Raw genomic sequence first — 25,426 nt, 5'->3', positions numbered from 1 at the left:
TGTAAATCCCTGTGTATCTACAGCTTTGAACCTGAGCTGGTTTCACAGCACTGTCTCCATTATTGCGGAAAATTTGATTCCTGACTTGCCGCAAAATAGACGCTGCAGTTCTTGACACACGAGCCAGTTTCCAGTAGGCACTGAGGGTTCCCCTCTGCTATGTTTCCTGTTTGTTTATGCCTATCTGACTTTCCTCATGGTAGAGCACGGACAGGGACTGCTTAGTGTCCGACACAAATTCCAGACGTGAGGGCTGCAGACAAATGTCTGGGCATGTACTGTAGCCAGATGCATACTTGGGCATGGATTCTGTTACGGCTTTGCACAACTTGGATGGGAAAGTTCACCTTTATACTAAACTGGCATGTCAATTAGAGTAATGAAAAGCTCAAATCTTTGTAGAATAGGGACTGCAGAACAGTCCTATTGGAGCCTTTTAATGTTTTTAATTGATTTCAGTAATCCGATTACACAGAGGAAAGCCGTCCGGTGGGCTGGGGTGAAATACGGTGGGAAATTGCAGAAAGTCTTGGCTCCTCAGCGTTGCACTCTCTCTCCTGCTCTCTGCTGGTATGTCTGTCTATTGAAATGACTTGTTTATTTTTTCAAATTCAGTCGGGACAATTCGCCAAGCCTGAAGGAAATTCGGAATGGCTGCCAGCAGCAGTGCGACCGAAAGCCTAATCTCCCCCTCCGCCTTCTGCACACAAGTCCTGACCTGGTCTCTCAGGAGGCCACCTTGACTGAATCCCGTCTCAAACCAGTTATTGTCACTGCAAACGAGATCCACGTGGAAGTGGAGCGCAACAACACGGCGAACCAGAAGATGACGGCCAGCGTGGGCAACGACAGCGAGCCCAACCTCATCGACTGCCTGATGGTCAGCCCCACCTGCAGCACCATGAGCATCGAGCTGAGCACCCAGGCAGACAGGATCCTGGGCTGCTATGTTGAAATACTCAAGATGCTGTGAGTAACTATTTTCCAACAGCTTTTTGAGCAATGTCATCTTAACAATGGGGGGCTTTTCCCACAGTCCTGTTGGCTTCAAACATCTGTGGCGAGCAAGCACATGGTTATAAATCTTAACTCCAGCTCGAGAGTGTCCAGCCTTTGAAAGAGACATCTGGCACTGCCAATATGTTCTAAAAATAGCATTAGGAAGATGAAAATGGAAAGCTCATTTGTACAGTGAACCTCAGGCATTTTACAGAAGACGGGATGTTGCTGCCAGTGGTTTCTGTTTTTGTTCTTGCCCACCAAAAATAAATAAAAAAATCCATTTGTCTTCTCCGGGGCTCTTGGGATTGCCTTAGACAGAGCTAGAAAAGGCAGGTCTGTTCTAGGCTCAGAGCCTGTGCAGTGATAGGCAGCACCACTCCTCTGACTTCAGCAGGAGTTGGATGAGGTTATTGTTCTTTACTTAGTTGTTCTCCCTTCACGTGTTTGTAGAAGTTTTATGATTCATTCAGATTTACTTGTATTAGAATGGAGTCTCTATTTGTTGACCAGTTGCTTTGGTACAGTGGACCTGTGTTAGGAACAGGTGCTCAAATAATCTTTACAAAATGATGGCTCCAGGGTTTCCTGAGAGGCAAATACTCTGAATACCTTCAAAAGGAATATAAAGGAAAATGTTCCTCAGAAAAAGCTTGTTTTTCTCCTGGGTAAATAAATGAAATACAATAACACAAAAGGTGGACTACAGAATAGAAGCTTGTAATAAAAGCACAGTAAAACAACATCATTAACTTTGACAGCCAGCTCTGGTACTGAATTGCAGTATGTCTTTGGGCAAACTGTTAAATTTCCTCACTAATTATTTTTAAACAATGTAAGGCTTAATTAAGTAATAGTTGAGTTTTTTAGAATCCAAGATATGGTGGTTGAAATTTGGACTCCACTGTAAACCATGAACATGCAGCTACACTTTAGTCAAATCTGGGGGTTTGCTCTCAAGGAATTAAATTAAGTCAAACTGCTGTGATGGAGGTTTCTGTGAAGGTTTTGTCCCACATTTTCATTTTATTCAAAATACATGGTACAAATTTGCAACACAGCTCTTTCACTCAGTGCAGATCTGGCTTGCAAATACTTAAGCACACATTCAAAACTGGAGACAGGACAGGTGAATCCAAGGTATTGTTCCCATTAGATTCTTGAGCAGGAAGTTACTGTGAAGGCTGATTTTATATTTTTTTCCCCTGTGGCCTAGGCTCTTCTGCCTTTAAAAATGTGCATTAAAAAGCACAGCATCTGAGTTTGCTTCATCTGAGGGCTACTAAGTCTTCACCCACCCAGGTGCTTCATTGAACACGTCGTGTATTTATTCCCATCCCCTTGACTGTCGCTGTTTTCCATAAACACTGAACTCTCTCAGTCCTGATGCTGGCTTGGATGCTGACTCACTAAGCATTGACGGTTTTGGTTTCATCATGCAGCTGACACACACTTATAAACAAATTCACGAATGGGCATGTTCTTCCTCACAGCCTCTCCACATTTTAAACATTTGATATGCCAGGTCTCAATCCCCCTATAATTTCCTACGCAAAGAACTCTTATTTCACGCCATACCTTAAAATAATCTATTTTTTTTTAATTTGTTTGGCGTCTCTTTAAAAATCAAGCTGTTCAACAGCAACAGTGAAAATGGGAATCTGTTCCTGTTATGGGCATTGAAGGTGTGGAGCAGCTTTGGGGCCTTTCTTGGGTTGTATGATGGGAGTTCTGAAGGGTGAAAACCACAGGATGTGAAGGCCCAGCAGCAGTACAAAGCTGGTGCAACTCTCCTCAGATTGACCTGCCAGAGTCCACAACCTATGACAACACAGGACAGCTTCCAAGGCAGAGCCATGGCTGTACAGATTGTAGCTCCACTGGTTAGAGTTCCCTTCCATTTCTGTTCATCCCTTGTTTTTTTTATGAACCTGAAAGTGGAGGACTGAGTTCTGCTGATTCTGCCACTGGCTTAGGAGATTTTAGATAAGTCACTTATAAGTGCCTCATTTTCCTTATCTGTAAAATATAGTAAAGATTTTTAATGTTGTTTTTTAAATGCTGAAACCAGTGATGGAAAAGCATTGTAGAAGGGCTTGTAGTTATTACAAAAATACATGCTGTTATGATGCTGATTCCTTTCATGCTCAAACTTTTCTTGAACAAAGGCTTTCTGCTGCACAAAGTACTACTACTGTACTTTGAGAATCTGAGAATATGAACAAAGAGTTGAAGAACATGCCAGTAGGAAGAAAACATTAATTATAAAACAACTGCTATCCAGGAGGTGAGCTCTCAGCAGGCAGTCACTAAAATAATGTTCTTATTAATAACAGTGGTAAGCCAAACATAAATAAGTTGCTTAGCATTGAGTTCGATTGTTCTTTTAGGTGTCTGACTCAGTATCATCATCAAAACAAGAGAGTCACCAGAAATGATATCTTTTTTACATAATTAGCTTAGGGCAGCAGGCAGTAAATCATTTAGGCAGATTTTAATTATTGAAAGTCTAGCAAATAAGAATTCTCAACAGTAGCTTCAGCAGAGCACGTTTATTGTTCACCTGATTCCTACACATACTTACTTTTTGGGGAAAAAACTCACTTCTAACCTTGATAAAAATGTTATTTAATAATTACTGTAATACCTCACTTTTTGCACAGAAGGCTAAAAGGGCAGTTGGCAAGTTCATCTGTGGGGCTGTTATAGCACCCAGAACATCTTTGACCCTCTTTCTAATGTAGTTGAGTAACAAAACACAACTATTGCATACTAAAGGAAAACAGAAAATCATGATTTTAAAGACGTTGGCAGATGACCCAAAGTCTGGGCAGATGTTAAAGGAGACGGTCTCTAGTGGAACATGATATTTTTGTCCTGCACTCAAAAGTGGATCAAACTTCTGTGTCAATATTATCTAACACAGTCTGGACTCTGACAGTGTTACTGATGCCAGTCAGTGCCTCCTGAATGCTACAAGTCTTAAACTGGTGCATAGAAAATGCACTAAATTAATTGAAAACTTTCTGTTCATCACATTAAATTAGAGGCTCTCAGAACAGCTCAGCATTGCCCAGCTCTTACTTGCATGTTAACGTCTCCATGACTTAGGGAACGTCTCGTACAGCCAAACTTGTGCTTGAACTGTGGTTAGAGGAAGTTGTGGTAGAAGGACCTTGTGTCCTCTTCCTTGGTCTGGATGACTTCAAAATCTGTGTTTCACCGGAACGATCCCACTGGCAGCACCCAGAGTTAGGCGGGGGGACACTTAAACTCCTTTAGTGAAATCTGGATCAACAAGTAGCAAACTAAACTGGCTGTGAGAACAGACCCCTCTTAGGGAAGCTGTGATGGTGTTGTATCCTAAGCTGTTACCCTTTGTCTGTGTTATTTTTTTGTTTCCATGGCTGCCTGCAGTGACAAGGGTCCTTCCAGATGTCCAGACGCTTGTACCCCTCTCTGGGGCCAATGTGACCAGGGCAGTGTCACCTCCTTTGAGCAACCTTGTGTTGCTGTTCCCTGGTGCTTCCATGCCAACTGTGAGCAGTGGAGCCCGTTTCTGTTCTCAGCAGCCAGGGCAGGACCTTTGTAGGGTGTTTCAATGGTGCTGAATTTTCTTCTTTTGGAAAAACCACAAACCCAGCTCAGAAGAGGGCTGAACATGAAATGGTACCTCACTGTTTTGTAGATAGCAGGTTTGTGCCTTACGTGACAGAGGGTCTGATGGGGCTTTTTCTCAGCCTGCCCTGGAGCCCTGAGCTAAACCTTGTGTCAGGGAGTTGGACCTAGAGCCAGGGAAAGAAGGGATCAGGAACATGACAGGGGGACTTGGTCATCTTATTGTCTGACATCAGAGGTTATCTAAAAGATTTTTAAGCTGCTCAAGCTGCTCAGTTTGGAGAACAAGCTGCTTCCAAGTAATTGGTCTTGTCTCTTCATTGTCCTCCCAAAACTGAGGATTTGGGGCTTGTGCTCTCTCAAAGAGCAACGGCTTTCCAAACACAGGCACCCACTGGAGCTTCCCCTGCCTGCTCTGCATTCCCCAATAGGTCAGTGGCATGCTCTGAATATCCCAAGTGGATTCTCTTATGTCATGTTTATCGGGGTTGCCCTGGGCTGCTAGTATGTTTTGGATTGTTTGTGCCGCACATGACATATGGGCAGGTTTTCACTTTGGTGAAAGGTGATCCCGGGGAAGGAAAATGTATTATGTTGGCAGGCCGAGAGCGACGATGGCCCAGAGGCAAAGTCACTGCAGTTGGGGATTATTTAATTAATGTGGTTGTTCTATGTTTTGGCCAATCCCCTTGAAAACGTGTGCAGCAGCAGGTGATGGCTCTGAGGAGCTGTCACAGCCTGGCTTTCTGACCTCCAGCCCTCCACACACTTCCAGGAACCTGTAGGTCGGGCTGCAGCTTGGCTGCTGTGCTGCTCACCTAAAATTGCAAATCCTGCAACAAAAAACAGAGCCAGGGAGTCTTTCTGCCCCTTTGCTTCTATAAGGCTAGTCCTGGGATTTGAGCTGTGTGATGAGTGTGAGCGTTGAGCCCAGCACCCTTTGAAGAGCTCCAAAGGGAGTTTGTCACAGGTGCTCTCCCTGGAGCTCTGTGCTCCCTCCTCCTCCTGTTCTGGCCGCTTTGTCTGGCTCATTGCAGTGGTTGTTAACTGCAGCCAGAGATAATCCATCTCCCTTTCTTTCCCTGCTTCAAACACTTCTGTCTTGTGTTAGAGCTTTGAATGGGCTGGGGAAAAAAAAAAAAGAAAGGAAAAGAAAAAAGCAACTGTCTGAAATGAAAGAAGAGTGAAGATGAGATGAGCACAGACAGAAGGAAAATGTTTTTGAAAAGGGAATAGGTGGGAGGAGGAGAAACACCGTAGGCTTTTAATAAGTAGTTTAGTTTTATTCTCGTGCTATGTTTGTTTCATGTTTCCTAGCTCCGATTGAAGGGATTACATTCTGTGCAGATTTTATGTTCAGGCCCCACTCATGTGACCAAATTTTATATATTTCATTGGAAATGGTTGTCTTTCTTTCTTCTCCTCCTAGGGAAGCAGGCTATGGTTTATTTTCACTGCCCTCTCACAGACCTGCTCTGCAAATGGAGGCTCCCCAGCTTCAAAAGTCAGAGTGATACTGTCCAATTCTGCTGCAGTTTCACTTGGTTTTAGTCCGTTACAAAACATCTCTCTTCTTACTCTTGCAATTTCCTTTGAAGATCAGCCATGAAAAATTGATTGGTTCATATTATTACTAATCACAGCTCTCCAGATTGCAAAAGAAGGAACTTCAGTGGTGTAACACTGAACCTGAGATACCACAGGAGCTAAACCTCCGAGTGGGTCTCAGCTTTTAAGCTTCTGTTAGGGAAGATCTGTGGATGCTGTATCTCGTGGGATGTGAAGCACCTTTAACACCTTTGATTTCCTGACTCAGCCTTTTGCCTTCTGAGTCTCGCCTGCTCAAAAATCTGCGTTTGAAGTTGTTTGCATGTACCGATAAAAATGTGTCATTTTTAGAGTAAAATCATCTAGGACTTTCCAGAGGGTGTGTATATTTAAATTTAAAAAAAAAAAGTCTGTGTTTCATTCTCACACCTAACAAACATAGCGAAACCCAGGCTGTGTGGGTCAGAGACCTCTGGCAGTTCTCATGGCTGCAGCTCTAGATGTGTTGCATCAACTGTCTCCTACAGAGACCTGGTAGGTAAACAAGAGACTTTCAGCTGAACCTGAACACAGGTCAGAGTTCTGTGTCGCTGACCCTTTGTGTCTGTAGGTCAGAAACAACAAATAGTCATGTAGAGAGCCCTAATGAATCAAAGCTTTGTTGAAAGAACCCACAGAGCTCATCTTAGAGACGCTGTGTCAGAGGTTTCCTTGCCTTATTTCAGTTTCTGTGACAAGCCCCATCCTCAGGTGTTTCATGTTATTCGCTTTACACTGACTAAGTGGAAAAACAACCCCTGTAATGAAGTCCTGTTTCATGTCTTGCTTTTCCGAGACACTAAAAAATTGATAATCTTCCTTATTTGTTCAATGTCTAAGCAGGTAAGGGACTTTTTGTCTCTGGAAATAACCTTATGAATGGGTGATCACAAAGTCCTCTCCCTGCAACTGACTCACACTCACTTTAGATTTGTTTAACCCTTGTCCCAGAGTTGCTCCTAATTTAGACCCAAGAACAGAATTTTTGATGGAGGAGAAAATTAGGCTCGCTGGCTTCTAGTGCAATTGGCATGGGCATGAGGTTTTCTTCTGTTTTTTAATATGTTACACTACTTTCAGACCACAGTGGGTTGGTTACTTGTGTGAGATACTATACATTTTTGTAACCTGAACTCATGCTGCTCTTGGGCAAGTCATAACTGCTTCCCTGGTTGATTTTTACATCATGATCCTCCCTTCAAGTAAAATTTTTCTGCATGTTGCTTCTTAAGAATCCCCTGCTCATGCATGTACATTTTCTTTGTGTCCATGAACACGTCTTTGTGGACTGTCCATATCATGTGTGTTACTAGTTTGTGGAAATTTCTGGGTTATGTGGTTCAAAAGATGGATGAGACTTTCTCTTTGCAAAATTGCGTTCTTTTGGAATGGTTCCTGTGCATATGTTGTCTGTCTCTAATGCTATCAGTAGATACTGTCCATTTGAGAACATTACACTTCGTTCCTTCCTAAAGACACACCATATTTTTGTGCCAAGTTTCCAGTAAGCTGCAGTCAATAATCTGTTTTTTAACACTGAAATCTGAAAGGTAGCAGCAGTAAGAGGAGGTGGTAGGCTCTTGAACATTGCTTCTACAAACATCCCAAGGTGTTCCACTCCATATGAGATTTACTTCTGTGTGTACCAGTGGCTACTAATGGGAGTGAGGGTGGCCTGGCTGGCAGTGCCAAGGGCTGGGCTTTGGCTGTGGATTCTGTGCCCTTTGTGCAGTGCCTTGGTTCAGCAGTTCATCAGTGCTAACTAGCCACTAGATGTTTGAGATCATTGGAAGGGTAGGGGTGGCAGTGTGTAAGTGCTGTTCCTACATGAGGAGCCTTCCCCAGGTGTGGTCAAGCAGCTGGAATTTGGCAACAAGTTGGGATGATGTTGCTGCCAGATTAGTTTGCCTTGACCAGTGCATGCTGTAAAGCAAAATATCCTTTATATCCTGGTTCACATGAGCATCCGCTTATGGATGGCTCCTTGTAGGACTGTTCTGTGTGTTGATAGCAGAGATGAAAACCAAGTGCATCAGCTGAGAGCTGATGTGGTGCTGACACAACAGAGAGGTTGTGGGTGCACTGGGCTGAGCTCTCTGCTGTGGTTGTCCTCATTTGTCCTCTTCCACTCAATAATTCTGACAGTGCTTCCTTCTCTAGTCTCTCACCTCTTAAACCAAAGACTTTGTACTGTTTGAATTGACCCATTCCTTTCTGCCAAGGTCAGAAATGGATTGAGGGGTATCTTTGTTTTTGCAAATGGGTTTATGTCTTATAGCAAATAAAAATTCCAATTACATGCAGAGCAGAGCTGTAAATAGCAATGGCCTGGTAATTGCTGTACCAACTTAGATGAAAGTATTACTTAGTGATTAAATGTCAACAGGTTTCATAAACAGCAAATGTCTTTAAGTTGACATAAAGAAGGCCTCTCTGGAGGTCACTGTAAATACCAGATTTATTGTGCCTCAGTGGAGAATGTGCTGCAAATGGAAAGGGAAATGTCACTGTAGATCTTTAGAGTGTTTCAGTAAAACAGAAAGGTTGTTAATGCCTGCAGTAAAAAGCTTTTAACTCCTTGAACTAACTATTGTCAAACCATATTTAAAACCTGGTAACCTATTAATAAAATGTTCATTTTTCAGGTCAGACTATGATGACTGGAGACCAGCCCTGGCCAGCTTGCTTCAACCTATCCCATTTCCCAAGGAGTGAGTTTGCACTGGCTTAGTATTTACTGGATTATTCTTGTTACTGTTGTTTTATGGTGAAATGGAACATCAAGTAAAAACTGATGGTGATAGGAACTTTGTGCCTCTAGTATTGATTTAGAAACTAGAGCTGATTTTGGCTGATGCAGAGGGACGTGAAGACCTCCCCGTCTGCAACTTCCTTCCCCGTTTCTCTAAGATGATCCTGAATAGAAATACGGTTAACTAGAGACAGGCAGACAGGAAAGGAAGGAAAGCTGGTGAGGAGGAGAGCAAAGCGAGAGATTTAGTGGAGGAGGATGCTTTACTGGCGTCACAGAGACTCACATCATTTGTATTTTGCGTTAAATGAAGAAGTTACCCTACGGATCAGCCAGGCTCCCTCGGAAACCTATTAATGAGCAGTAGTGTTCATGAAATGCAGACCTCCACGGACAAAAATTACAACCTGTAATTGTACAATTTGCTGGCTTATCACATCCCCTAATGACCCGGTGTCTTGAATCAGAGAGGTCTAATCCTCCACGCCAGGTTACCTGGGCTACAGTGAGAGCTTGGAGATAGGCAACAGAGACAGCATTACCTAAGTCCCACGTGAGTCCTGGGGGAGATGTAAACCATACCATGATGCAAGGCACTGCACAAAATCACCATTAATTGCTTTACTGATGTTAATTAGCTGTGACCATACCCTAATTGCATTGCAATTAAAGAATTCACCTGGCTCTTGGAGGTAGCCAAAACTCTGTTTGTAATTATATAACTATATTGTAAGTCTTTTGCTCCCTTTCTTCTGACCCAAAGCTCCCATTGACGTTACTCAGAGCCTTGTCTAAGACAGACTCAGGAAAAGCTAGAAGATTTGTTCCAAGTGATTTTTTTCCCCCCCTAGGTTGATAAAAGAGGCTTTATCTGATTTTTTTGAAAGATTTTTTTTTTTTGTCTCATGTGCTGCAGTTGCTTAGCAAATCCTTTTATTATCTGGAAAGAACTGAAAAGTGGTTGTTTGGTTTTTTGGGCTTTTTTTCCCTCCCTTCTCCCAGATCCTCATACTCTTTTGTTTTCTGTTTTAAATTTCAGGGCTCTTGCACATGAGAAATTCACAAAGTAAGTCCGTGGGGCTCGTTTTTTGTACTGAAGGGGGGCAAATTACTTAAAATACTCGTACTAGTCAATAATAGCAATGATGCATTATTCAGTATTGTGTCTCTAATGTTTTTTATGTGTGAAGGGCTGTAAGCATGTTCAGTTAGCAATAAGAAGCTTTCTTTGTAATTTACTGTGCTAGCAGGAGCCCAAGGACTAAAGCCACTGGGTGCTGATAGAATTTACAAATGAGTTTGTCAGTGCACATCTCTGAAACCTTTTCTGGGCTATTGTGAATAGATACTGTCCTTGGTAATCACTTTTTAGACGTCATATTTCCTTCCTGTGGAAGGAGTTCAACTTGTTTCTCTCTAAAGTGCATGAATATATATCGTTTAAAGTGTAAATCAAGAGAAATGTGACACTTGTGTGAATGCTGCAACCAGCCACTGCTTATTCCTGTCCTTCTTACTGTTTTTTTTCAGAGAGCTGAAATATGTGATTCAGAGATTTGCAGAAGACCCGAGGCAAGAAGTGAGTTTGTTGGCAGTTTACACAGAGTATTAATTGGAGGGATTGCAAGTGTACTTGTTCAGATCTCTGCTTAAGTAGTTTGTTTCAGAACATGGTGTGGTTTTGCTCTGCTTAAGTCTCTTAAGGAGTAATGACCACTCAGGACATCCACTGTTAAGGGTTTCTGGCCTTATGTGTAAGCATGTGTTGTCACCTCCTGTCTGGCATCAGTTGATGTCCTTGTTCTGCAGTGACCTGTAGGCAGAAAGATTCTCCTGCTCTCTGGAATCTCTCAGAGCTTTTCATCTTTCTTACCAAAAAAGTGAAGCAGAATCCATGGATCCTTACAGCCTACAACATGACAGGTTCCATTTAACTGTGTTTCAGCCACGCTGTGTGCAAATGACCCTAATTCTCGTGGATTGGCAGGAGAAAGGGGGTGGGAGGTGTGTTACTGGAGTGAGTGTGTCGTGGTGGCTGCTGCTTCATAGCTGCACTCGTAGCTTGTTCAACATCATCAGCTTTGGCTGAGTCAGAGGGAACCTCTCATCCACAATAATCCTTGCTTTTGATATAAAGGAAACAAAGCTCCCTCAAACTGTGGGTGAGGCTGTGTCATCATCATTGCCCAGAACTCCTGGTTTTCATGATTTTACCCCTTGTGAGCAGTAGTTACCCTTGCCAGATAAAACCTTGTCCTAGAATGGCACCAGGATTTCATCTGTCACTCGTGTTGCATCCCTAAAGGAAAGAGCATGGACTTTACCTCCCCCAACACAGACCTCAAAAATTGAAATGGAACATCTGTGTCTTCAAGGGTAGAAAAAAAAAGGAAAAAAAAAGCTTAATTATGACTGTTCTATTAAACTGTGGGACTAAATATAGTAATCTCTACAGTGGGACAAATTTAGACTAATGGTTGCTCACTGGTGCCAGTTCTTCAGTGCAGCTTCTGTGTTACGTATCCCTGTTGAGTTTTCCCTGTGGACTTCCTTCACCCTGACTCTGGTCAAATTTTATTAGAGCAGGAGCAATAAGAATTTTTAATGATTGGAATGAGCAAACCATCAGCCCCTGCATTTGGTATGCAGCTCACATCAGATGTGTAGACACACGTGCTGGGAGGACGTGGGGAAATGGCAGAAGCTCAGAAATTTGTGAGGGTTTTTTGGTTGGTTTTTTTTTTTTTTTTGGTGGCATTTTTTTCCCAAGTGGAAGGAACTATTCTAAATTAGAGCCATTTTGTGTTTGATTTGTGTAAAGGGAATGAAAAAGGCCAACCATTTAGTGATGATACAGCTTCCCTCCTTGTTTATACTGAAAAAATGGGTTCTGTGAGTAGAGACAGGCCTGCAGCTCTGTAGGTTGGGATATTAACCACGAAATTTCCAGCAGTCCCTGGTTTTGCAGTTACCTCTTTCAGCCCAGTGTGGGAGATGCTGGTGATTATTGGCAGGAATTTTAACCTTCCCAATGTCTTCACTTTTTGGCAGGTCCACTCCTGTTTGCTGAGTGTGCGGGCTGGCAAAGACGGCTGGTTCCAGCTCTACAGCCCTGGAGGGGTGGCCTGTGATGATGATGGAGAGCTGTTTGCCAGTATGGTACGTGTCTGCAATAATGTGAGTTTAGAAACCTCCTTTCACTAAGTAGCTAATGCCTACTTGGCAGTAACAAGATTTATTTGTCTTTGTAAAAAAAAGAAAATTTCAAAATCATGATTCTGTAAACCATGAGCATTCACCAGGAAATCTGGATCTTTCTATCCCCAAATCCATTGACCTCCCTTGCAGTCACAGTTTGTTCAGCGTGTTATTCTTCTCTTTTTGGACCTTGGCATGTTTTCCCACTGATAGTGTAATGCACAAACCATGCCTGTGCATATGTATGTATGTTTGTATTGATAAATATGTGTGTTTGTGTGTCCGTATAAAAAACTCTCTCGGGGAACATGGAATACTGGGAGACAGGGGAGACAGGCTGTTCTGTACATACACACCTATAGTTTTCATACATAGGCTACCCTGGAATTTAAAACCAGTAACATTGACTTAACCAAAAAGATAGATAGATAGACAGACAGAAAAAAGATGTGACTCTGCTCAATTACATTGGTGTGGGGAGGTGTAATTAGAAACCAGTATTCCATTTCCAGCAGTTATTTGTTTTGTGACTCTGAGAAGGACTAGACAGAAAATAACAGGTTTTAATCAGTGATGTGATTTAAGCACTGTCTTCCTGTGCAACCTGGGTCAAGTCACGTAGGTCTCGCTCTGTATTAATTCTCCATATAGCAAGTAAGATGGAAATGATATTACTGCCTTTCCCTGGTAAGGGGAAAAACATTTGGTGCAGTTGGCTGTTGGGTACACAGTGAAGTGACTTTCAGGGAGAGCTACACTTCTGTACATCTCCCACATGCTGAACATTTTGGGACATAAAGAACATGCATGTCTGTCTGTACTCTTAAATTCAGATGGATCAGATACCTTTGAAACAGATAATGAACACAGACTGTTCGCAAAAGGTTTCATCCCTCTTCACTGTTTATGTCTTTTATCTTTTGAAAAGAAAATTTCTTCAGAACTGTATAATTTCTCCTGAGAGCTGGTTCGGTTCAAGAAATTTATGAGCATCAGGAGATGGTGTGCATGAGAAAGCACAATGCTAACACACATTAATATGCAGTACACTGTGCCCTTTGCAAGGATGTTGATAAATACTTAAAGAGCTGCTAACGACTAACCATAAGTTTGAAAAACATCCTGTTCTGAGATGCACCCAATGTTACATTAGTGTGAGTGTCAGTATTTTCTGTCGCTCAAGAAAACCTCTAAAAAAGCTTAACGAAAACTGCATGAAATGAAATCCATTTTGGCTTGAAGATTAATGTTTGTAAAGGCCACCTGAGCTGATGGATGCTTAAGAAAAAAAGATTTTCTGTATCCCTGAAGACCTTGGTGGTAATGAAGCCATGAGGGAGCACAATTGTGTGGTAGCACATGATTCACATAGAATTGACCTCATCATGGCATGGTTGTGATACTTTCAGCAGTACTGAACATAGCCCAGGCAATGCCATGAACCAGGGGTACCAAAGAACGAATTTATAGGGTCATTGTAGAGTGGTGCTGATGCTGAGTCTACAATAATGGAGCTCTTCCTGCCCAGGCCATTGGAAAATATGAATTCTCACACAGTGCTCTCCAGCAAATGGGGAATCAGCCATCTGGGCTATGAAATAAGACTCAGCTAGGAACCCAAAATTCTCTACATCTTTAAATGGGCAGTAATGTGGCCAAACCTCTTTTTTGAGAAGAGACTTTGATTTGATTTGTACGAGTGGCTTTGCATTTCTGCCATAGGTGTTACTGTGTGATGTCACACGATGCTTTCTGGAGCTCGGAGAGAGTCTGCAGGACACCTTTGTTAACTAGTGGGCTCGAAGGAGTCTTACTCAGGGGATGTTCTCAGCATTGCTTTCCTTTTGGGGAAAACTGAGCAAAAGAGAAAGCAAGATAATGAATGACTCAAGCACATGAAAGCACATGAAGTCATCTCTGACTTTGGGCTCAGGACTGCTGGATTTTCTTAAAGCAGTCATTCCTTCCCCAGTCAGCTCCTGTCTGTTCATCCTGCACAGGTGATTTTATCCGCCACCACCCCTTAACCAAGGCCAGCAGATTGCCAGCACCACTGCCTTTTACCCAGACACAAACCCCTTGCTCACCAGCTGGCATTTCCAGGGAAACCGAACTGCAAACAGATGCGAAAGCAAAATCTCCGGTGGTTCCCCTGGGGCTGGTTCATCATGTTACTGGGAATGGGGGCAGTTGCACAGCTGCTCTGGTGTTTCCTGGGAAGCCTATATCAGGCCTGTGGGCTGTCAGCTGAGCTCCCTTGTGGAGAAAAACTTCCCACTCCCTCAGATCTCGCTAGGCATCACCTTCTTCAGAAAGTCGCTTCCATTCAGCAATAAGGCTGTTGAGAGTCTGCAACCATTAATTGTAATGAGGGCCTCTGTTCCTTTTGGTTTGCTGCAAATACTTAATATTTTTTGACTGCATAACAATGTCCCTTCAGAGGTATATGTATTTTCTGAGCTTACACTTCTAATTTTACCTCTGTTTCTCAAATAGGTTCATATTTTAATGGGATCCTGCTATAAAACAAAGAAGTTCCTGCTTTCACTGGCTGAAAATAAATTAGGACCTTGCATGCTACTGGCTTTGAGGGGTAACCAGACGATGGTAGAGGTAAGCCCTAAACATTTGTGGTCATACAGGTTTATGAGTAGTGTTCAGATTTGACCTCACACTGCCTTTCCCAGCAGAGTTGGGATTTGTGCTGTGTCAAACCACCAGCATTTTGCAGTTGTGTTTCTCACAGTTAAGTGGAACAGAATATTGTTGTTCTGCAGATATGGATGTGAATTACATGAAGTTTTGTTGCAAGAATTTTTGGAGAAAGAAATTGTTTGCTGTAATGCAGTGGGAGAGGTTAAGATGGGAAATAAATGGCCATGATGGTATTGGCTGGGGTGAGGGATTAGAATTCACAACCATGAGCCTTTTCCATGACAAAATGCTTGATGCTTGTCTTGCCACCTGCAAAATGAGCAGTGCACAGAAGTACATTTACAAAACCTTATTTGCTTACATCAATAACGCATTTTTTGTGCTTATGATTGGTCATTATTATTGCACTAATAGTTTATATGTATTTTTCTGGGTTTCTTGATAAATGTCATATTTTAAGTGGAGTTAGAGGGTGGATAAATAGGTGGAAGGCGTTACAAATTTTCATTGACTTAGATCTGTCCATGCTAATTCAATCCAGTAAATTAAGGAGAATGCTGCATGCATTTGAATATAATATTGCTGGATTTTTTTTTCATTAAAAATAATTGAAATTATGGAGGGAATAAGACATTTGCATTTTAACTGCAATGGTACGATACATAGCTGAAAAGGAAAGGCAGCATGGAGGGGCAGCTTGTGTCCTAAGTCTGGAATCAGCCTCTGAGGTCTAACTTGTTCCTGGCAGTCCCTTTCCCAGGGGTGAGTCAGGTGTGTTCCCAATGAGCTGGAGAGTGTCCTGGCCCCAGCAGTGAGCTCCCAGCATCATCCTCTCTCAGAGCCTCTCAGGCTTTTCCCATCCTGCCTCATGGACTGGATACACCTCACACATGTTCTGCTTGCTCAGAAACCTCAGCACTTAGGGACAGAAAATCCAGCACTTAAGGAGCTGCTTGGCTCTGCTGCTGGAGTGTAATGTCCCAGCTCTGCCAATCCACAACCTGTCCAGTGTACGTGGGAAATACTGGGTCGATTGTACCTGTTCTGAAGAGAGCTGTGGCATGGAGCCATCTTCCAGGTCTGAGGCAAAGTAATTGCACCTCTCAGTCAGAAGGAATGAGCACTAATGGAAGACAGGATGGACAGGCAGACTTTTAGAGGTTACACTTCATTCTTTAGGAACAAAAAATTGGTTTCTTGTCTTGGAAGGTCAGTAAATGTTGCTACAATCCTCTAATCTAACCTACATAATGCATGCTCTGAAAATGTAGCCAGGAATTTAAACTACCATGCCCAGTGTAATTAGGATATTTGAAAGATATGGAATGTAAGCCCTGCAGTGGCCACTCTTCTTTCGTTCTGCTCTGCCAGATTTTGTGTTTGATGCTGGAATACAACATCATTGATAACAACGACACCCAGCTCCAGATCATCTCCACCCTGGAAAGCACAGACGTGGGAAAGAGAATGTATGAACAGCTGTGTGAGAGGCAGAGGGAGCTGAAGGAGCTGGTATGTCCCCTGCACGCGGTATTGCCATAGCACGGTGGGGTCTGCGCCCTCCAGAAATGGAGCTTCAAAAGAAAGACAAGCAGGGTGTGAAATTCCCAGTTAACAACAGGATGGGAGCAGTCCTAGGAGGATTTTACTGTGAAAATGTATACTGTGTGGTATTTAGTGATGTGACTAATCCCCTACTATGTTTATGAATGATATTCAATCACCTGCTTAGGATCTGTGTGAAAGAATAAAGGTGAAACCCTGCTGTCTCAAGATCTTACAAGTCAGCTTGTCAAATTCTGCCACCTTTTGACATATGAGTAGCAAATATTTCTAGAGCTGGCCAGCATTTCTGAATGCTCTGACATTCGCAGCATTTCACTGAGATGGTCCTTAGGTCTAGTTCTCAGAGCTAGAGCCTATTGAAAAAGTTTTTTCCTGGTTTTAAAGACAGGATCTACAGACTGAAACCAGATCTGCTCTCATTAGCACTTTTTTACCTATGCAAACATAGCCCTGCACAACCTTCCTCTTCCTTCTTTCACATTTATATTTGTCTTTAACCTCTGCTCCCAGCCTGAAAAATAGATGCTTTTTTTGAAGTCAAACAAAAGATTTTATCAGCTGCACAGTCTCAACTCCTTTGCTTTCTTAGTCCAGCATTTTAAAGCTATTTCCTTTAAAGTGAAAGTATCTAAATACTGGCAGGCTGGAGCAGGCAAGTGGCATGAGAAGACCCACTTAGCTGTGGTTAGTGGGTGTCCCCTGGGTAGCAACAGGCACACTCAGAAAAAAATCTGTCAGTGCAGAAAAAGCAGGGATGAGGTGGCAGGAAGCTTTGAAATCAGAGCAGGGTTTGTTCTAGTGAAGAGCTTGCTGTACTTCCGTGGGTCTGAAATGTAGAATGGCAACTTGTTTGACCAAAATACCTTCTCTTTTACAGCAAAGAAAAGGTGGCCCCACAAGGTTAACACTGCCATCCAAGTCCACGGTAAGTTAATCATGTCAACAGAAAAACAAGCTTTGTCTTTCCATATTTAAACACTTGATTTATGTTTACCATGTGGCACGGTGGTTTTGGGCAGTTGAGTGGGGAGCCATTCCACTTGCTCTGTCAGCACAACTGGAGTTTACACAAGTAAGGGCACATTTCTCCTCTTGGGCCTGTGCAGCAGTTTCCAACCCCAGCACAAGCATCAGGCTGTCAGGTTTATACTGCTGTGCAGATTTGGAATGGTAGATTTAGGGACAGAATTTTGCGTTAAAAAGGCAGCAGTTCTGAATCTCAGACGTGGAAGTCTCAAAAGAGACCCAGCACTGTTGCAGCTAAGCCTGGTGAAAAGCCAGACTAACTTCACTGAGACCAGGTAACAGTCCTGAACACAGTTGGGATCTGGACCTTGTGGTTAAATCTTCACGAAGTTTAAAGACCCAGCTTCAGCATTTGTCCCGGCACTGAAGCCTTCGTGTCTCATAAGGATACACACGCAGAGAACATTTTTGTCCTAATGTTTGGACAAATTTTTCCCAGGGTGTGTGAAGCAACGCTGCCACAAGAGCCCAGCTGCTTGCCAAACAAACAGAAACTTCTCTGTGTGGTTCTCTGTTACTGTAAACAAGTGGAGTAATTGTGCAACTCCCGCTGGTTACCAGTATCGGTGACACGGACGGTTACGGGCTGGGGAGTCCATGATCCTGATTATCGATCCGTTGCCTCCTTTCAGGATGCAGACCTGGCCCGCTTGCTAAGCTCGGGATCTTTTGGGAATCTGGAAAACCTCAGCCTGGCCTTCACCAACGTGACAAGTGCTTGTGCTGAGCACCTCATTAAACTGCCTTCGCTCAAGCAGCTGAACCTGTGGTCGACTCAGGTAAGTGCTTTGCAGTCTGAGACTCAGAGCAGGAACCAGCACTGACTAATTCTGAAATTTCACATTACGTCAGCACAGGAAGAGTGTGTGAAGAGGCTTGCTTAGATGATTTTGTCCTCATGCTATTTTTACGAGGTCTTCCTGTGGCCTTGCCTATCTGGGCGACTGATTTGTATCTTTGCCTTTTTTTTTTCTAATTTAATTTTTATATTTTATTTTATTTTTAATTATAAAAGGGTTGCTGCTATCTTGAGTTGAATGGTCCAGTTGGTCATTGTTGCTGCTGTGTACTGTACCTGTGCTGTTCATCTGAGAAGTGCTAATGTTTTCATGCATTTAGGACAAAAACATGATGCTGTGCATCTTTTCTGGTCAAGCAAAGCACAGAGTCTGTGCAGTTTAGGCAGTGAATTGCTTTGAATGCTGATCAACCTGACAGCAACAAAAAGAAACTCAAATAATGAATAAGTAGAAGGAAAATGTTATTTTGTAAGCAAAAAGAGACCAAGTTAAATGAATAAATTATTCAGCTGTTAATCGAAAGAAGTTTTAAAATTAAATTTTTCTTCTATGTTTTGCCCCTGCTTTTGGTCTCTGAGGTTCTGCACTGAATAGGTTTTCCCCATTTTCTGTTAGCAACTATTTGTAGTGTTCCTTGAAAATATGATTATTCTCAGTGCAACTACAAAAAGCAGCATTTTTTTACCCAAATGTCACGTAAATATTTTGTTTTGTGTTCCTAACTACTTTGTATCCCAAAAATTTCCTTTTTTTTTTTTTTGTATGGGGAGTATGAACTAGAAATTGATTGCTTGCTTTTTTTAAGACTCTTTGTATCTCCTCCAAATTAGTCTTAACAATATGACTTTTAGATTTGAAAATTTTGATGCTTATTACTCAAAATGAGTTTGATTTCACTGGACAAAGATTTTGTGTGGAGGCGTTTATTAAAAAAGAAAAAAAAGGTTTAGATTCCATTTTATTTTGCGATATCCTGGTTTCCATTAATCTTAGAATTTAGAAACAGCAGAAACCAAGTGGGTCAATAGAACAATTACCAATCAATAGTACATTGTTCTTGAGACCAAAATAGCTAATTAATACCACTTGCATTGTGCTTTTTCTGTGTGATGTGGTTGGGAACTGGCTGAGGCTGCTGCAACCATCATGTATAACCATCATGTGTAGCCTGGGTGGGAGCCCGCTCGTACAAAGCCCGGGCTTCAAAGGCACCACTCTAATTAAGTGATGGGCTGTGGTTAAGTGTGCACAAGTCACTTAATTTCTCTGTTCCCCGCCCGCAAAACAGGGATAAAACTATTTGCTTTCCCTCCTGTCATTTGCGATTGTGGTGAGCGAGCAGAGCATGGCTTTGAGGGCTCGTCTGCAAACGCCGTTTCCACGTGCCCGGTTTGCACTGAGGGCCCTGCACAAGGTGCTGGTGCATTGTTTGAAACACAACTCTGCTTGTGCCCCACAGTTTGGAGACGCGGGGCTGCGGCTCCTGTCCGAGCACCTCACGATGCTGCAGGTGCTCAACCTGTGCGAGACGCCGGTGACGGACGCGGGGCTGCTGGCGCTGAGCTGTGAGTGACCGTGGCGGGAAGGTCCTGTGGGTTCTGAGGGATTCACGTGGGTTCACACGGAAGGCTGAACTTTTGGCTGCCACAGCGATGCTTCCGCAGGGATTTTAGGACAGGCCTTGGTTGTGGTTGGGTTTAAACTTCCCTCCTTCCTGCCCACGCACGCGGCCGTTCAGGTGTGGGCAGGGGAGGTGGGATGGCGCCCTGAGCCTGATGGCGCTTGGTGGCTTCGTGTGGGCTTTGTTAGCCTGGACCATACTCTGGCTCTTGCCTCTGCCTTTACTGATGTCACCTGTCTCCATCTCACGTGGTGACCTGTTGCCCTGGGACTTCCCAGCTTTCTTCCCGCACCCTCCCATGGGCATCCCCTCTGGGTGGGACCTGACCTTGTGGTGCAGGAGGGGAAGATTGCAAAGCCATGTGGCAGCTTATCAGTCAGTTTAGCAACTGTGCACAGCAGGTTCCATACTCTTTCTGGCATTTTTTGTTCCTTCTTTTCTGGGAAGGTGAAACTCTCCCTATTCTTAGGTTAAACACAGCAAGGCAGAGGGAGGCATTCAGGATTCCCTGAGCACTGAAACCTGCTCGATGTGCCAGAATGAAACCCTCTCCTGCATCCAGCAGTGTATTATAAGCTTTGCTGTTGGGTTTACAGGGCTACTTTAATAGGCTTGATCCTACGCAGACGTGCCAGACAGGCCAGTAGTTTTGGCTCGTCTTAGGAAATTATTCTGCTAAGAACTGGAGCCTGAAATGGGTATGAGGGGAGGAGAGGGAGCACTGCTAGATCAGCATGGCCCCTGGGCACTAAGAACAGGCACTATTCAGAATAATGTGCAGGAAAGCGATTATGAGAAGTTGACTGAACTCCTTTGAAGTCAGTGGACTTGAGCATGTGCTTAATGCCCTGTCCTAAATAGGGACTTTTTCCTGGATGAGGGCCCAAACAGCTGTTTATCCATTTGTACTTCTATATTTTACACTATTCAGCGTTTTCCTGAGAGTGCTGCACATACATCTTGTTTATGCTTTGGCCTACTGTACGTTGATTATTTTAAGAAAATGCAGAATGATCGTAAATAATTGCCTGTTTTCTCTTTTAGCCATGAAGAGCCTGTGTAGTTTAAATATGAACAGCACCAAACTTTCAGCAGATACCTATGAAGATCTCAAGGTATTTGTGAATTGCATCCACTAAAGATGAGAAGTAGATTTAGCATGTGCATGGTGCTGATACCTAGTGCAGAGAGAACTGGCCCCATGGAGTGGGTGGAAAGTTATCCAAAGAGGGTGAAGTGGATTATTTTGGGGAGAAAATGACTGAAAACAGCATTGGGAGGTTGCTGGCTTTGATGGACACAGGAAACATTTAGTATACTGAATGGAGAAGTATGAGATAGAATCAGAAACTGAATCTTTTTGCCAATGCTGTCAACAGTAAAGGTTTTGTCAGTAAAGGTTTCATAAATAGGAGCATATTGATGTTTCTGATGAAGGATACAGAAACAGGTAAAATCTAGTGCACACAATGTCCTGTAGTGTTAACAGGACCAGAAGCAACATGGCTGAACAGTGTTAGAGAGCTTTGTTTTGGAATGCAAAGGGAGAATTAAAATCATTGAGGAGGGTGCAGGTTTATCTTGGCATCTCTAGGACTGGACTTTAAGCAGAAATGCCTGCACAATGCCCAGTTCCCAAATGTGACATGTAAGATGTCTGGTGTTGCTGTGAATTCACAACATTTTGTCAAAATGTTGTAAAGAACTAGAATGTAGCTGTGGGAGGGGAACAGCCCCAGGTGGTTTCAGACAAAACCTGCCTGAGATACGTCAGCTTTCATGACTTCATGTGGACTTTGCCTTCACTCTGGTGTTGTGTGGGTCTCATCTCTCAAAATCTTACCTTAGAAACCCAAGCACTCAAGATGAAACTTGTCATTAGGTTGTCTTCTATGTTGAAACCTTGGATTGAGGCAGGTTTGCTCAGAGGGTCACAATCTTGGGTTGAGTTTCTAACTTGAGGCAAGCCCTGAAACTGCTCTGCTTTCAAAATCCACTGCAAACGTCTCTCTTTGGTTCTGGCTGTGGAGCCAGGGCTTCCCCAGGGACTCAGCTGCAATCCTGCTAGCATGGATTTTTCAAGATCAAGTTTTCAAAACTCGTGTCACAATTGTATATGCAAAGAAGTCGTCCTTGGAATCAACAGCTGGCTTGCAGATGAGTTCACACAATGGGGCTTGTATCAGGCCCCAGGCATTTACAGACAATCAAGGTCAATGATGATTTTGGCCCTGGGCTCTGAAATCACATCTATTGAAAGGCTCTCCCAGTCCCACCCTGCTTTTGAGCCCCTTAGCCACTAAATTCTTACTGAAACTCATATTTTCCTAACCAGTTCCCTCTGCTCTGGTATTGCATTAACAGTCCCTAGCAGCAACACAAGAAAGTGACTTGCCAGGGCAAACAGCAAAGCTGGCTGTGAGCAGGGTCCCGATGGCTGCAAAGAATTCAAAAAGCTGAGAAAACACGCAGGCGTCACTTTTTCCCCTTTCACCTCTTCCGCTGAGATTTATCTTGGTGGCCATTTTTTACTGCTCTGTTCAAGGGAGGGTAATAGTTTCTTTCCCTGGGGCACGTGGTTGTAGGTCTTTTGAGAACAGCTCAGACTTCAAAGAATGTATTTTTGATACAAATCTTTCCTTCTTCTCCCCTTGGTCTGCGAGAGCATTTGGGGCACAAGCCAGTGATGACATTTCCTCTCGGCTCCATCCCCCACCCCACTAAACACACTTGCACACACACAGACACCCACATATGTACCAGGCAGGCTGAACCAGACAATAAATAAACACCCACTACTGAAGTCATTATTGCCTAACTGAAAAATTATTTGCTGGCAGTGTCTGTAGGATTATGACTAGCTCTTATCAAAATATGCGTGCACATAAATCAAGGAGTGAGGTAATAATGACTCCTAGAAACTTCCAAGTCCTCAATTATGCCCTAGCCTAATTAAACGTGTTTATTTGTTTTGAGAGAATTAGCCATGCAGTTATGGTCAGAGAGCACGGAAACGGGATCGACAAGTAGGAACAGCACAAGCAGCCGATCCCCGTCTGCCTCGCGCAGGGTAATTCAGGAACGACACGGAAGTTATGGAAGGGAGACCACAAAAACACCAAAAAGATGCTAAACTCTCCAACTTTTTTAGTGCATGGAGGGAGAAATCAAGCAGTGCCTTAGTGTGGAGGCTAAAGGAGGAACACGTGGCTGTGCGCTCGGTTTGAGTCCACTGCCTTCTCGGCGGGAGTTTGACAAACACATTTTCCTAAGCATTTGTATAAAAAATGAAGATCAGGGTCTGATCTGGATCTGATTGCTGGCACAGATTTGACAGGAACTTTTTACCCGAGTCCTGAACCCATGTCATTAATCCTGACCTTTTCCTCCCTTCCCACACAGGCTAAACTACCCAACCTGAAAGAGGTGGACGTCCGCTACACCGAAGCGTGGTGAACTTTCCCTGCCTCCGACTCTTCTCTTTTGCTTCTCGTGAGAAGGAAAAGATTTTTAAAACAAACAGAGAAAAAAAAAAAAAAACAAAAACCAAACCGGAAAATAACTTTTGGCTAATACCTGTAGAGCAGTGAGTCCGGGGACTTGGTGGCAGGAGTTGTGGTTGTGGGGTAGCGGAGTGGCGTTGTGTGTGTCGGGGGGACGGGGCAAGCCTGGACCCCGTTGGATTCCTTCAGCTTTGTGATTTCAGAATCAACATAATTTAAATTGAAAAGGAAGCAAACAAACAAACAAAAAAAGGACTTTGTAGCAGCAAGAGGATTATAAAGAGGAAAAAAAAACCACCTTTGTGGATTTTATTTGCCTTTGTGTTTTATGCCGTGTGGAGAAAAAAAAAATATATTCATTTGTCATTATTTACCTGGGTTTCCTTGGCTGGGACCCAGCCAGCCAGAACTCCTCTTTCACCAGTTTTGCTCCAGAAAATCAAACTTACAAAAATCTCAAGAGAAGAAAACCAAAACCAATATGATTTTCACCTCCCCCCCGTGTCCTTGCAGTTGTTATGCAAAGTAATTTTGTTGTACATAAGATTTACATAATGCACCTATTTAAGAAAATGGTTCACAAATAACAGGTCTGGGACCTGTCTTTTATTTATGAATTGTTAATTCTTTTACCCTTTTTTTTGCGTTTAGTACTGTATAAACTAGTTTGCTGTCTTGTGGTTATTATTATTTTTTTTAAGGAAATGTCCTCCTTGAAGAATCGCCTTTTAGTAATGCAGACTGTATTATACTCCCTCTCTGTCAACATTCATCGCGTTGTCTTTTTGATTTCAAAATGCCTCAAACGTTATCAAATAGGAAGGAAAATATCAAAGGGGGGGTGTGGTCGTTGGGGGAGGGGATACAGGGATTAATAAAAGTCACATTTCCTTCCAAAGTCTGAAAACTTTCTTTAGTCTTTTAAACCACGTCAGGTTTAAACGCGGGAGACGGGGACGAGACGTCGTTCATTTTGCCAATGGGGTGTTCTCAAAACTGTAGATTTTACAAGTTGCCTCCGTTGTTTTCTGTTTACGTCCGATATTTCAAAAAGAGAAAAAAAACTTCTCCCTCCACTTCATGCATCAGCTTTTTCTGGTTTTGTTTTTTTCTGGTTTTTTTCCTCCCTCCCTCCCCTCCCTCCCTCACCTGTTCTGTGCACGCATTGTTCTGCATGTTCCTCTGGGGACTCTGAGGAAGTCGCGGTGTTGCTGATCCGATAGCCCTGACCTGTCTGTAAATGTGACTGCTACATTTTTCAAATTCCACAGTTGCTTAGAAGATGATTTTTTAAAAATTGTGGTTTCTTTTATAACTATGCTGTTGACTTTTTTTTTCATGATGAGCCTTCATTGTACAGAGCTGCTTATTTAAAAAAAACAAACAAACAAAAACAAAACAAAAAGAAGTTTTTCCTCTGTTTAACACCTTTATTTTATTCTTCAGCACCTCGAGGTTTCACATACAGCCAATGTAATTTTTTATATATAAATATATATATATATTTAATCTTATTCAATGGAAGCCAATCTTTTGTTCAGGTTTTTTTTGTTTTGTTTTGTTTTGTTTTTTAAGTTTGTTGCTATGTAGACTACCCCATCCCAAATAATGTTGTTTTTTCTCTTTTTTCTTTTTTTTTCTTTTTTTAATAATGAAACAGAAATTGAGTCTTAACTCATGTAGTGCGTCAGGTTTTTTTCCCCCCCCTTCAAATCCCAAACTGTACGAGGATGCAGTATGGGAAGAAAGAAGGAAAAAAAAAAGAAGAAGAAAATATGCCAACATTTTCCTTAGCACTGTTGCTTTTACCAATGGTTTACTACTACTGTTCTGTAGCTGTGTACAAAGAGATGTGAAATAATTTCAGGCAAAAATAAACTGTAAGTGAATATCTTTTAGCTGCGTGCTTTGTGTTTTCTTTGAAGGAGGCTTTGGCCGGATGGTGACGTGGGGACGCTGTGGGAGGTGCAGACGCCAGAGCCCTTTGCAGAGCGGGGGTGTTTTCCACCAGTCACCAGGTTTTGAGGTACTATCACCTAGAAGGGATGAGGAGGAGGAGGAGGAGAAGGACAACTGAGTCTCTGTGTGTCCGGTTCTTGCA

The 25,426-nt window shown here is 42.9% G+C and overlaps 1 protein-coding gene across 1 annotated transcript in view; it reads left to right on the top strand.

The window, feature by feature from the left end:
* The window catches only part of CMIP (c-Maf inducing protein), a 132,905-nt gene extending 107,682 nt beyond the window's left edge, over positions 1–25,223 (top strand). Inside the window, exons 10-21 of the mRNA XM_027685012.1 lie at positions 616–969; positions 8,850–8,915; positions 9,996–10,022; positions 10,487–10,535; positions 12,008–12,115; positions 14,651–14,767; positions 16,181–16,321; positions 17,253–17,300; positions 18,034–18,180; positions 19,661–19,766; positions 20,867–20,937; positions 23,225–25,223. Of these exons, the coding sequence (XP_027540813.1) occupies positions 616–969; positions 8,850–8,915; positions 9,996–10,022; positions 10,487–10,535; positions 12,008–12,115; positions 14,651–14,767; positions 16,181–16,321; positions 17,253–17,300; positions 18,034–18,180; positions 19,661–19,766; positions 20,867–20,937; positions 23,225–23,278 (1,288 nt within the window). The 3' untranslated portion in view covers positions 23,279–25,223. The remainder of the gene's footprint in view (positions 1–615; positions 970–8,849; positions 8,916–9,995; positions 10,023–10,486; positions 10,536–12,007; positions 12,116–14,650; positions 14,768–16,180; positions 16,322–17,252; positions 17,301–18,033; positions 18,181–19,660; positions 19,767–20,866; positions 20,938–23,224) is intronic.
* The last annotated feature ends 203 nt before the right edge of the window (positions 25,224–25,426 follow it).

This window comes from Neopelma chrysocephalum, unplaced genomic scaffold (assembly GCF_003984885.1).
Source record: "Neopelma chrysocephalum unplaced genomic scaffold, ASM398488v2 Primary Assembly neopelma1_68, whole genome shotgun sequence".
Classification (NCBI taxonomy): Eukaryota; Metazoa; Chordata; class Aves; order Passeriformes; family Pipridae; genus Neopelma; species Neopelma chrysocephalum.
The sequence above is the reverse complement of the archived record's forward strand: the minus strand, read 5'-3'. Positions and strand labels throughout refer to the sequence as shown.